The sequence below is a fragment of the Sarcophilus harrisii genome, chromosome 5, assembly GCF_902635505.1.
Source record: "Sarcophilus harrisii chromosome 5, mSarHar1.11, whole genome shotgun sequence".
NCBI classification, from domain to species: Eukaryota; Metazoa; Chordata; class Mammalia; order Dasyuromorphia; family Dasyuridae; genus Sarcophilus; species Sarcophilus harrisii.
The window spans coordinates 266652414-266665239 of record NC_045430.1 but is presented as its reverse complement, the minus strand read 5'-3'; the positions used below and the strand labels follow the sequence as shown (position 1 = coordinate 266665239).

The following is a 12826-nucleotide window of genomic DNA, read 5'->3' as shown; positions in this document are numbered from 1 at the left end:
ACAGATATAAGTTGCAGTGAAGGACATTATGGAGATCTTAAAAATGACATCAACAAAGAGAGCAGATTTGAAAGTAATTTAAAGAAATATTTATGTGTATAATCTCTATCTATATAAAATCCCTGTCTACCTATATAGCTAGATCCATATATCTATACCTCAAGTAGTATGAAATAGGGATACATGATTTCATATAGAATCTTCCTGTGACCTCTGATGTGTCTGGAATGATGTTAAGCTCTTTACAAATACTATCTCATTTGACTCTTACAATAACTCTGAGGGGTAAGTGCTATTATTATTCCCATTTTACAGTTGAGTAAACTAAGGCAGAAATTAAGTGGCTTATCCAAGATCATACTTCTGTTTGAACTCAGGTCTTCCTTACTCTAAGAAGACTGTCACCCTGCCGTCTTCCCAAGTGAAAGCCTTCTTTTCTTCTCTCTGGACCCTTCAATTCAGTCAACGTATGTTACTGGATATATCAAGAAAAAATAAAATTGCCTTAGCCCCCAACGAGCTCATATTCCACTGTAGGGAAATACAAGAAATGCACAGACAAATATATGCAAAGTAGAGGAGACAAAGAGATGAGGAAAAAGTGAGAGAAAGGGAAAGAATAACTACGGGCATGAAGAAATGGTCTTGTGTAGGAAAAGGTACTTGAATATACCTGTAAAGAAGGGAGAAATCACTTGATTGAATATTACCATGAGTTTGAAAAACATTAAGCAACATCATTCAATAATTCAATGCTAACTGCATTTATTAATCACCTTAGGCATACAAGGCATTGCTCAAGCATTAGGGTCACACACAAAAACCCAAAGGTGTCTGTACTCAAGGAGTAGGAGGTAGGAAAGAAAGGGCCCTCGGTGGGGAAGATGGAAATGGGAAGGGGAATGGGGAAGGTCTAAAGGATGACTTACCACACAGCCACGCAGATTTCATGGGCTTGTTCACAGATCGAAGTGATGTCGCAGAAACTTAAGCAGTTCCTGTCATTGCTGGTGCAGTTGGTTGCTTGTACATCACAGAACTTGCAGAGGAGCGCGGTCTTTAATGCACCATTTTCCTCAGTGACCGGATTTCCATCAACTGAGGGAGAAAAACAGTATCACAAAGACATGAGACCATTTGGCAAATGATAGTGTCTCTAAGAGGGTCCCCAGAAAACAGGGGAGCGAACCCTCTACCATCTTAAATGAGCTCCATCACTTGGTGATAAGAAGCTACCCCAAATCCTTCTAATGTTGTTAAGCCAAACCATTTCAGTCCTATCTGACTCTTCATGACCCTACTGGTGTTTTTGTTTTTTGTTTTTTTTTTTTGGTAGAGATACTGGAGTGGTTTGCCATTTCCTCTTCCATCCCATTTGAGAGATGAGGAAACTGAGGCACACAGAGCTAAGTAAAATGACTTGCTCAAGGTTGCATAACTAGTGGCGTGCCATTTGATTGTCTTGCAGATTTTACAGATGAGGAAACTGAGGCACACAGGGTTAAGTGACTTGCCTAGAGATAATAAGAGTCTGAGGTTGGATTTAAACTCAAGATCTTATGACTCCATAAGACATTCTACCCATAGCCCCACCCAGCTGCCCAAGTCCCTTTAATATCACATCAGATTTTCGATTAGATGCACCATCATCTTCTGATAAAATCTAGACATAAGACCAGTGTTGGGGGTGGGGGGCAGGAGAGAGACAAGAGACAATCAAATAATAATCGCTCTGATGTAGCTCTTTATGGTTTGTGAAGTGGTTTATTCCCTGTTTCTTTATCACTTAATATCACAAAGACAAGATCACTTTGACTACAACAAAGACCAAAAGTTTTGCTGAAAATTGTTTTCTTTTTTTCTGACCCACACAACGGGCATGTAGGAATCCCACTTAGAGAAAAGGGTCAGTTGATACTGACACTTTCTCAAGAGAGAGGGCAAGAAGAAAAAACAAGATTTCTTTCTGAAAAGTAACAAAAGGGATGAATAAAATTGATACAACTGCAAAAGGATGGAGAAAATGAAAAGACCACAGGATCAGAAAGGAAGGGACCCCAGAAACCACCTTGTCCAATCCAACTACTCTACAGATCCCTAAAGGATCTAATGTTGGATGGAACCTCAAAGCCATCTCTCTTCTCATTCCACATTTTACAGAAGAAACTGGGACATGAAGAGGTGAAATGACATGGATGTTGTTAATCGGGAAGTGTCAGGCCAAAATTTGGACCTGGGTGCTCAGTTTACAGTCAAGGCTCTTTCCAAGTACATCCTGATTTAAGTGAAAGCTCCTATCATGGGAATAAACAAGCATTTACTAAATTGCCTAGTGTGTGAACATCCAGAGTTCTGCAGTAGGCACTGAATGACAATATGGCATAAGGAGCAAATTGTAAAAAAAAAACCCAATTCTGACTTTCCAAGAATATTCTCCTGAAGGCCGGGGGATGGCTAAGCTGGCCTCCGAATGTCCCTTTCCATCTTTCTCTCCATTCCCCACCACCAACTCCACTGTCCCATGAGCATTTCACCTGTTTCCTGGGTCACCACAAAATATATATATATATAACTTTAGCTTGGCTTTTTTGTGGTGGCAATAAATATAGAAAGATTTTTTTTCAAAAGATCCATTCATTCCTCTTGGGCTTCAAGTATATTTCAGGAAGTATATTTTTAGGTAACAAGCACAGGGATGTTGGTCTGGGAGACACTGAGCATTTCAAAAATAGCTTAACTATAAATACTAGCAGCCATGTTTCTGGATCTCATGTTAAATTTGGGATCAGTACAACAATGCATTTTTCTACTATGCTAGGAGTCAAATATGTTTTGTTCACATGCAATTTTAACTTTATATAGCTAAAGCAAAAATTAAAAAAATCAATCAAACCTAGAAATTCTGAGTATTGATACTTTCAAAAAAAATTGTGATGTGCATCTTCAGTGAATAGTCAAGAGACCCTCTCTAATACTCCAAATTTTCAGACAAATATCGAGTATCAACTTAAGAGGCATTGTCCAATGGAAAGAGTTTGGTTGTGCTCTCTGTATGAATTGTTTTCCTTGATTTATGGTCATTTGCAGAGCAGATTTAATAATATTTGAGTTCTTAGACTGAGACTCTTGCATCTATCCAGGTCTATAGATAATAAAGACAGTGGACTTTCCCTTGTTTTGCTTTGTAAGATATAACAATGTTATCCAGAGTGCATGGAAAACACTTGACTTCTGCAAGGACGTCTGGATCTTTAGCTGATCACTGACTGAGTCACACACTCAGGGATTCTCAAGCCCAATAAAGTTCAAATTGTTAGAACGGAAAGAAATCTCTTCCAGGTAAGAGAGCTAACGTGAAACACCCAATGGTTCCTTTGAGAGCGCCATCTCCGACCTGACACAGTCCTTCTTTCTGACATTCCTTCTGTCTCAAGCTATTACAGAAAAACAGATTTCTTGCCTTGCCAGGCTTTCCAACCCTGACTGCTGTTTCCTGGAGCTCCTTTGCTGAGCCCAGGCTTTGAGAGGCCCACGGGCCCAAAAGCACTGGTCACCATCTGGATCCACAAGTTTCTCTAAGTAGGTTTTTAATTGGAATTGGCACTTCAGAGCAAGATACTGGAAGCAGCCACATGACTCCAAGACAATGGGGTTCTCAATGCTGGCAAAGAAAGAAGTCAAGCCAACTGGGGGAAGGGCACTAAGTGTATCTGGAATGCCCGAATCTCCTCCCCAGAGTAGGAGAAGGGCCTCCTTAGAGTGATATACAGTGGATAGATACCAGGATGTTTCGTTGTATTTTGTTTTTCTTCAGTAGAAGAGAAGGATATCCAAGAAGATCCCAGTTTATCCATGAATTGAACTTCCTACTAGGATGACTGGCTGAATGGAAAACAGGTCATTGTGCTCATTCCAGCAAAGCTGAAGTTTGCATCAGACCAAATAATGGTCAAGAAATCCAATGAGAAACAATACTGACTTTATACATCCCAGAACTTCATAAAAAGCTAGCCACCAGCCCATAATTCATAGGAAAGGGGTTCCCGACACCATAGCATGTCCAAGGGAGATGAAAAAGTGATATGTATGCTGAGAAAGGCCCCAAGTGGAAATCTTGGAAATTATGGGGGTGGGGTGGGGAGGATGCTAGGAGTAGAGTTTACTAAGAGACACCAAAATGGTATTTTAAATGAACTCAAGCAGTGATTCAAAGAGTAAAACAGATTTTTCACAAGGACTTTATAAATCCCTAGTAGAAATAAGTTTTTTTTAAGTGTGCTTTTTTAAGTCTTAGCCAACTACTCTCAAAAGACTGAAAATAATCTGGGAATGTTTAGACTAGGAAAGAGAAGACTCTGGGCAAATAGATTGTAGCTGTCTTCGCCAAGCACGTGAAAGGCTATCATAGGAGACGAGGATTAAGATGTTCTATTTGGCCCCCCAAAAGAACCATGAGTGGGAATCACTGGCTTGGAGTCAGGAAAAACTTCTTAAAAACCAGAGCTGTCCCACAATGGAATAGAGAGGTTCTGGGCTCTTCCCTAATTTTGTCATCCAGGTGGCTCAGTGATCATCAAGTAAGAATGTGGGCAAGGTCTCTTTGAGATCTGAGTGTTGGCACAGAATAGTGAATAATGACGCTAGGCTGGGAGTTGAAAGACATGGATTCAATCCCATTGCAGAAACTAGCTAACTGCATGATGTTGGGCCAGTCATTTATATTTCTCCACTCTAAAGGTATCTGCTTTCAGAGATCAGAGCTTTAATTCTGACCCTGCTTCCAAAATTCTGTGATTCTATCCGTAATCATAGATCTAAGCTTGACAGGGAGCTAAGCAATTGGTTATCCGGTCCCAATCCTAAATTTTAAAGATAAGATGAGGTGATATGAAGCCACATTGATGGCACAGTGGACAGAGGACTGGGTCTGAAATCAGAAAGATTCATATTTCTGAATTCAAATCTGGCCTCAGAGCCTTACTAGTCGTGTGACTCTAGGCAAGTCACTTAACTGTTTGCCTCAGTTGATTCATCTATAAAATGAACTGGAGAAGGAAATACCAAACTTTGCTAGTGTGTCCACCAAGAAAACTCTATGAAAAGTCAGACTAGAATGTAAAAAAGACTAAAGAACAATGAATTAGCCCTTAGCATATAGTACTGACTACACACTAACTTTATTAAATGCTTATTGTTTGAACAACAGAAAAGGAACCTAAAGGTTTTCTGACTCAAGACTCAGGGTCTTTCCATTCAGCAGACTGCCTCTCATCACATGTGGTAACCACAAAACAGTTTGCTATTTTAGGAATAGTCTAATATTTCATGAACTCTTTTATCACTTTCTGTCACCTCTCTTCCTCTGGCTAGTAAATACACTGTTATCTTTTCATGTGAACATCACATCTTCCCAACTAGATGTTATAAAAACAGCTAACATTTAAGCATTAACAAAGCCCTTTACATTTTCTTATCTTATGGGATTCTCACAACAAAACCTCTGAGGTAGATGTTCCTTCAATTATATCCAATTACCAGATGAAGAAACCGAGGCATAGAGAACAAAGGAGTTGCCTGCAGTCACTGGGCTTCTCCTGGTTGATGGTATTATTCAGTTTTACATCTCATCTGATTCTCTTGCCCTTGTGTAGGCAGTTTGGAGGAAGGGGACAGAGTGGAAATAACTCAAGATTTAGAGTAAGAGGTGCTGACTTACTTTGTCACTTGCTAACTCTGTGAACTTGGACAAGTCAACACCACTGAACAGTTCAACACACATTTATAGAGGGCCTACAATGTGCTGAGCATAGAGACTCAAAAACAATTAAATGACCCTGCCCTCAAGGAGTTCTCATTCTATTGGACAAAGAAAAAAAAAAAGATACACAGATAATAGTTATAATATATCTATGAAGTAACTTTGGAGAGGAAATACAGAGGTAAATGGTTATAATGTGTATGTGTTCTCCCTCTCCCTCCTCCTCCCCCTTTCTCCTCCCCCTCCCCTTTCTCCTCTCCTTCCTTTTCTCCTCCCCCTCCCCTTCTCCTCCCCTTCCCCTCTCCTTCCCCTCCCCCTCTCCTTCCCCTTTCCCCTCTCTCTCTCCCTCTCCCTGCAGCAGGCTATCCAGTCTAAGAGCAGAGGTGGTAAGGGAAAGCCTTCCAAGCAGGGGAGGCAGCTAAAGCAAGGCACTTGGGCACTTCTCTGAGTCTCAGTTTCTTCATCTGTCTAATGAAAGAGTTGGACCAGACAATGGTCTCAATGCTCCTTCCTGCACCCAGTCTATAACCCAAGGACTTAAATACAGGACTGACTCCATTTTCTCCTTCTTGAAGAAACTGTCACCAAAGCTGAGACTCCTGTCCACACGAGGCCTCAGTAATTAGCTGTTTCTCCTTAAAATGCCCACTTTCCAAGATGTCTATGGTGACTGGCACTTGGTGCCAAAGTACTTCAGCTCCCACCAGCGAGTGCAAGGAGGTGCCACAGAAAAGGAAAGATCTGAGGCAGAGCCATAAAGTGATCCCAAAGTATTAAATTTTCATTTCCATGCAGACAGTTTTTGTGATGAAAACAAAACAAAGAAGGAAAAAGTCATCCTGGTGACTCTCTTCAAAGGGCAGGGCAATCATTTCTGACAGAAACCTGAGAAGAGAAAACCTATCTTGTTCCACCTAAGAATCACCGTGGGACTGATGGAAAAGGGATGGCTCTTGGGGTCGTGCCATTTGAGGGTGGGCCAAAGTCACTGCAGATGTCTGACTGGGGGTTGGCATCAGGTATTCAAGGAGTGGTTGTGTGGAAGAGGAAGTGACTTGTTCCCAGCTCCTGGTGGTGGGGGGCAATGCCAGGTACAAAGAAGCCAGATAGTCAAACTATCAGCAAGAACTTCTGAGCAATCAAAGTTATCAAGAAGATGGAGTCACAAACTGCCATAAAAGGGGGTAGCGGACTCCAGCCCCCTCATGAGGTCTTCAAGGGAAAATAGAATGGCCATGGACAGATGTGTTGTGGAGGGGGACCTTCTGAAGATATTGGTTGGACTGATCCCTGAAGTCCCTGACAATTAACGGCAGTTCCATGGTGTGAAGATAGAACTCCAAGCCTGTGGTCAGAAAAACCTGAGGTCAAATCCAGCCTCCGATACTAGTGGTATGACCCTGCTCAAGACATTTACTAATTGTGTACCTCTTATTTTTTCAATTGGAAAATAAAAATCATAACTTTGGGGTCCAAAGTCACCAGCCTCATTTTCCCCTCCAGAGCCATCTGGATCCAGTGGCAAGATGAAATCAGGACAATAAAGATGACATTTGGCACCATGTCTGGCATATAGCAGACACTTAACAAATGCCCTCCTCCCTCTCCTTATCCCTTTCATCTTATCCTTCCTGCTCTGAGATTATAGGCCATTTTACCCATGCATTTTCAAATGGCGCCTCCTCCTAGAAGCTTTCCAGATCTCTCTAGCTGAAAATATTGCCTTCCACTTTTGAAAACACAGAGCATTTTGCTGGCTTCTCTCCTGTGGCCCTCCTGACACTTGAGCTTGGATCCAAGTAACTTTGCTCCTCTGTTGGGCCCTGGGCTCCTAAAAACCAGAGGCCATATCAGATTTATCTACACATCTCCCACCGTGCCTAGGACCACATCCTGAACAAAACGAGTGCTCAGTACATTGCTGGAAAAAATGAAATGACTTCAACCACATGCACCATTTAGAGAACCCTTTGTAGATTTGCACAGGATGCTACACAGATTACAGTGGATCGTCACGAACAAGTCTATAAAATAGATACCCATTTTGCAGATGAACAATGGAGTGGAGAGGTTAAATCACTTCCCCACAACCAGCAAATGGCTAACTCAGATTCAAAACTACATCCTTCTGGTCCATGATACTCAATTCCCTCTTATGAACAATTATTAGGAACCACAGACTGGTATAACAAACGGTGACTGAGGCATTGTCTTATAAGGTTCTAGATAGTATGGCATACTGGATAGAGGCAGGAAGACCTGTGTTCAACTTGTGACTCTTGACACAGCTGATTTGGGAGGTCTTGGTCAAAGGTGCGAGGTAGTACAGTGAACAGGGCACCAGTGCTGGAGTCAGGAAGATCTGAGTTCAAATCCAGTGTCAGACACTTACTAGCTATGTGAGCTTTGGCAAGTCACTTAACCCCAAGGGATGCTTCCCCACCCCCTGCCAAAACAACAAAAGCTAACAGCTCTGGATATCTTGCTAAGATTACAGGTTAACTGAGCTGCTGAAAAGCCTATTCCCCTTTTCTGAGGCGGGTGAGATTGACCCACAATTTCCTTTCATCAAGATGCTTCCGGCTGAATTGAGAAGAAAACATGAAAAAAAATAGGCCATGTCTATGTAAGCTGTTATACTTGCCCTCGGGGCACCGGAGAGCAGAGGAGAAAATAGAAAAATTTGTGTAGGCAGAAAAGACTTAATGAAGAGTTTAGGATGTGTGTTTTCCTAGAAGGATGGAGAAGATTTAAATAGACAGAGAAGAGGGAGGAGAGCAAACAGTCCAGCTGAGGGAAGAGGCTGAAGAGAGCCCGGGGAGCAGAGGAGCAAACATGGTCCATCCATAACCGGTCAGTCTCCGGAAGGCAAGAAAGCAATGGACGAATGTCCAAGTCTGATTCGCTCTCTTTTGCAGAAGAGAAGGTTAAGCCTCCGAGATGCCATTGCTTTGAAATGACTGTTGTTAATGAGGCTGACTTGGAAGGACCCGGTTTTACAACATGGACAGAGGGAAAGTGTGAAAGTTTGGCTAAACTCCCAGATGAAAGCGAACAGCCCAGAACCTAATCTATAAGTAGAGGCACCGAAGTCCTATGATAGGCTTCTCAGAAAGAAATAAAAATAATCTCAGTGCCAGGCCTTCACCATTAAAAGTGAAGGGTGGGCAATTAGCCAGTGGATTAGAGCAGTATAGACAGCACGGCGAAATTCTGCTAGTCAAACTCCCTCTTTCACCCCAATTATGCAAGGAATTAGGGCCAAGTGAAGGTTCATTCACCAACTATTGAGTGCTTACTATGTGCAAAGCATGTGTTAGGTCCCAAGGACACAAAGCCAACAGTCTATGCTTTCAAGGAGTTTACATTTCCAATGGCAGAGGCAGCTGGTGGTACAGTGGGTAGAGCCCTGGGCCTAGAGTCAGGAACAAGTGAGTTCAAATGCTGACTTTTTTTTAGCTATGTGACTTTCCTATCTTAATTTCCCCAATAGTAAAAAACCTATTTCCCAAGAGAAGAGTTTTTATAAATCACTTATTTAAAAAGTGTCTGACTCATAATAGTAAATGTAATGAATCAAAGAGTGGTAAGTACACAAATAGATACAAGGCATTTTTGTTTATAATCTTTAAAAAGTTATATATTACATCTTTATAGCAGATCGTATGTTTCTCATTATAAAAGTATTTGCTTACATATGGCAGCTAAGAGGTACAGTGGATAGAGTGCTGGACATGATGTCAAGAGGTTCTGAGTTTAAATGTGACTTTAGATACTTCCTAGACACTGGCTTGCCTCAGTTTCCTCATCTGTATAATGAGATGATGAAGAAGAAAATGGCAAATCCCTTCAGCATTTTTTGCCAAGAAAACTCCAAAAATGAGGATGTAAAGGGTCATTCACAACCAAAATGACTGCAACAATATTCTGTTTATACAATTTGAAAAGTAGTTTGAAGGGAGAGGTAGAAGAGGTAGTGCTAATACGTGGTAGGATTAGGAAATACCCTCTCTGGCTAGAAGGTGGTCCCTCCACTTGGGAGCTAGAAAGCAAGTGGAAGAACTTTGCAGACATGAGACCTAGCCAGGCAGAACAAAGGTTCAAAGATTCCCATAATGGCCAATGTGGAGTGCCATGGGGGCATCCTGGGATAATGGTCTGGAAGCTGCTTGTAAAACACCAAAGAGGAACTTTTGTGTTTTGATCCCAAAAGGAGACACTATAGATGCTTGAGTGGGAGTGACATGGGCAGGCCAGTGCTGGGGAATTTTGGATCTTGGTCACAGATTAAAGTGTCTCTGGTTTCTACAATTTAACCTCAGTGACTCATCAATTCAAACACCAGCTCTCTGCCTGTGAATCTCTGAGCAAATCAATTCAGTCTTCTAGGTCTCAGTTTCCTCACCTGTAAGAAACAAGAGAGTAGGACTGACTGTTCTGTGAAATCTCTTCTCTGTGAGTCTAAATCACACAGCTCTTGTGAAGAACACATTTTTTTTTTGGAAAAAACAAAAAGACAAAGTGCATATCTATACAAAGGCAAGGGATTGTTGTTACCTTGTATGGGTTTGCTCACTTCCTATTCCTCTCCACTGTGCTTTCCATCTCCTTCCCCCTATTTACTTCTTGAATTATCTGATGAACACAGGTCCAAATCCTGCCTCAGTTTCTATCTATGACACAATCACTACCACTTAATGCTTCTGTTTTCTCATCTGTAAAATAAATGGATCAGATTATGGATGACCTCTAAGGTCCCTGCCAGTACTAAGTCTGTGATCCTATGAAATATTTTTAAATTAATCTTGCAGATGGCAATTTATTTTTATTTCTGCCAAGGGCTGCATTAGTTCCCCTGATAGATGTATATTTTTTTAAAAAGCGATGTGACGTTTAGAGTTCTGCAACTCTCATTTGCCTTTAATGAGGACCATGTGGATAGAATCCACCTCTTTACAAAGTTGGGGTAGGGAGGCAGTTTGCCGAAAACACAGCTGTCAACGCTTGGTGCTCTCAGAGGCGGAATTCGTTGCCAGAGAGGAGAATTCTGGGCTTCGGCAGCTTATCGGTCTGGCAGGATTTTAGTCTAGGGATTTCAAGAAGTGCCAAGAAGCAAAGCAAGCATGGGGTGAAACTAACAGGGCTGGGAGAGAGAGCTGGGGGAAAAAAATATGGCCAACAAAGAAAAGAGGTAGAAATGCAGATTTGTGCCCATTAACTGCTTATTAACATATAGTAATAACTTGTAGCTACTCAAAAAAAAATACTCCCCCTTTTTCTGTTAAGAGCAGTCAACCAAGAAAACAACCCTCTCTCCGTGAATGTTGCTGGGATGGTCCTTGTTGTAGCAACAAAGAAAATAACACAGAGATGATTGGAAATGAAAGATGATTAACTAAGCCCTTTCCTTCACTAACGAACCAAATTTGGTTTGCATTGCATGATGCGAGCAAGAAATGGATGGAAGCTTGAAAGCGTCTTCATAATCCCACTTGATTCTCGATTAGAGAAATTAGCTGAAATGAGCAACACCGTATGCTGTGAGAACAATGTCAAATTCAACGATGACACTGGTGAATCATAGATTTTGCGTTGGGAAGGAATCTATTCTAATCCAATTTCATGGCAACGTTGGGGACACAGGTTCTGAATTAGAACAATTCATGAAGGTCATCTCCTCTAGTCCTCTTCATTTCCCAGATGAGGAAACTGAGGCTTTGGGAGATCAAAAGATGAACCAGATACTAGTTAGAGCTGGGTAGATCTGAGAGCTCCTCCAGATTCTTCACTTTACAAACATAAGAAGTGAGTCCTAAGGTAACACAGGTGGGAAGTGGAAGAGATGGGATTCAACTCCACATCATCCGAATGCAAATTGAGAATTTTCTATTGCAATATGCTGTCTTCCTCTTTTCAACTTTTTAAGGGGGGTCTATGCTTGGCCTTCTGCCAAAAGCATTTACTTATAAATTAGTCATAGTACAACACCCCGCCCCACAAAAACAGGGGAGCATCAAACAACCAGATGTTCAGAGAGATATCAGCATGTATCTAGAGATAAACTGCTTCTACCCTTGACCATGGACTCTAGCCCTCAAATTTCTTGGCAGCTGAAGGAAGAAAGGGAAATGGGCTACAGAGACTTCGTATTCTGACCAAAAAAAGCACATAATTTTTTTCTGAAGAAACCAATTTTTTACTGGCACTCGAGTCAAGCAGGAAATTGCCTCAGGGATCCTGGTATGAGAGAGAAATGGTAGACCAAGTCTTCTGCTGGACTTTAACAAGATACAGATGTGTTGTTCAAACATGAGACTCTTATGCTTAACATTGCCTTCAACTGTGGACCATGGATGATATTTGAAAAGAAAAAAGGGAATGGGGCACAATTCTGATAGCCCAGAACTATGCGAGCATACAGAACATAAATACTGCTTCAAGTCTGACCCCCCATTTCCAAGAACTTTATCCAGGGCCGTCTCCAATCATCCTGATCTATACCTGGTCACTAGATCCAGATGGTTCTGGAGGAGAAAGAGAGGCAGGTGACCTTGTACAATTCTCCCTCACTTAAATCCAATTCACTTGCATGTTCCTGATGACATGGTCCTGTTCAAGAATTAAGAACAAAGAACAACAACCACCAAAGAACTATAGTATAAAATATCTGGGGAATCAACCTACCAAAGCACACAGAAGACCATATTCAGTTACAAAGTATTTCTTAAAGACAAACAAAACCAAACCACTTAAATAGTTATAAGCTAGCAAAGTTAATTCATGCTTTTAATGCTTTACCAATCAAATTACCAAGGAGATACTTTATAGTACTGACAAAATGACAAACTTAATCTGGGTAAACAAAAAGTTTAAAATATCAAAGAAAATGAGGAAATGAAGTAGAGAAGGAAGAGAGCACTTTAGAGACTTCAAATAAAATTATAAAGCAGCAGTCAGCAAAACCATCCACTTTGGGTTAAAGAATAAAGATAGATGAATGGCATGGACTAGATATGGGAGATTCAAAAACCATAAAACTCATTAATAACGTTTTTGATAAAGTGGAAC

General features: G+C 41.2%; 1 protein-coding gene across 1 annotated transcript in view; it reads right to left on the bottom strand.

Moving 5' to 3' along the window:
• Nucleotides 1-12826, bottom strand: part of TGFBR2 (transforming growth factor beta receptor 2) — a 77850-nt gene that overhangs the window by 37973 nt on the left and 27051 nt on the right. The window contains exon 2 of the mRNA XM_031940416.1: nt 930-1098. Coding sequence (XP_031796276.1) covers nt 930-1098 — 169 coding nt within the window. The remainder of the gene's footprint in view (nt 1-929; nt 1099-12826) is intronic.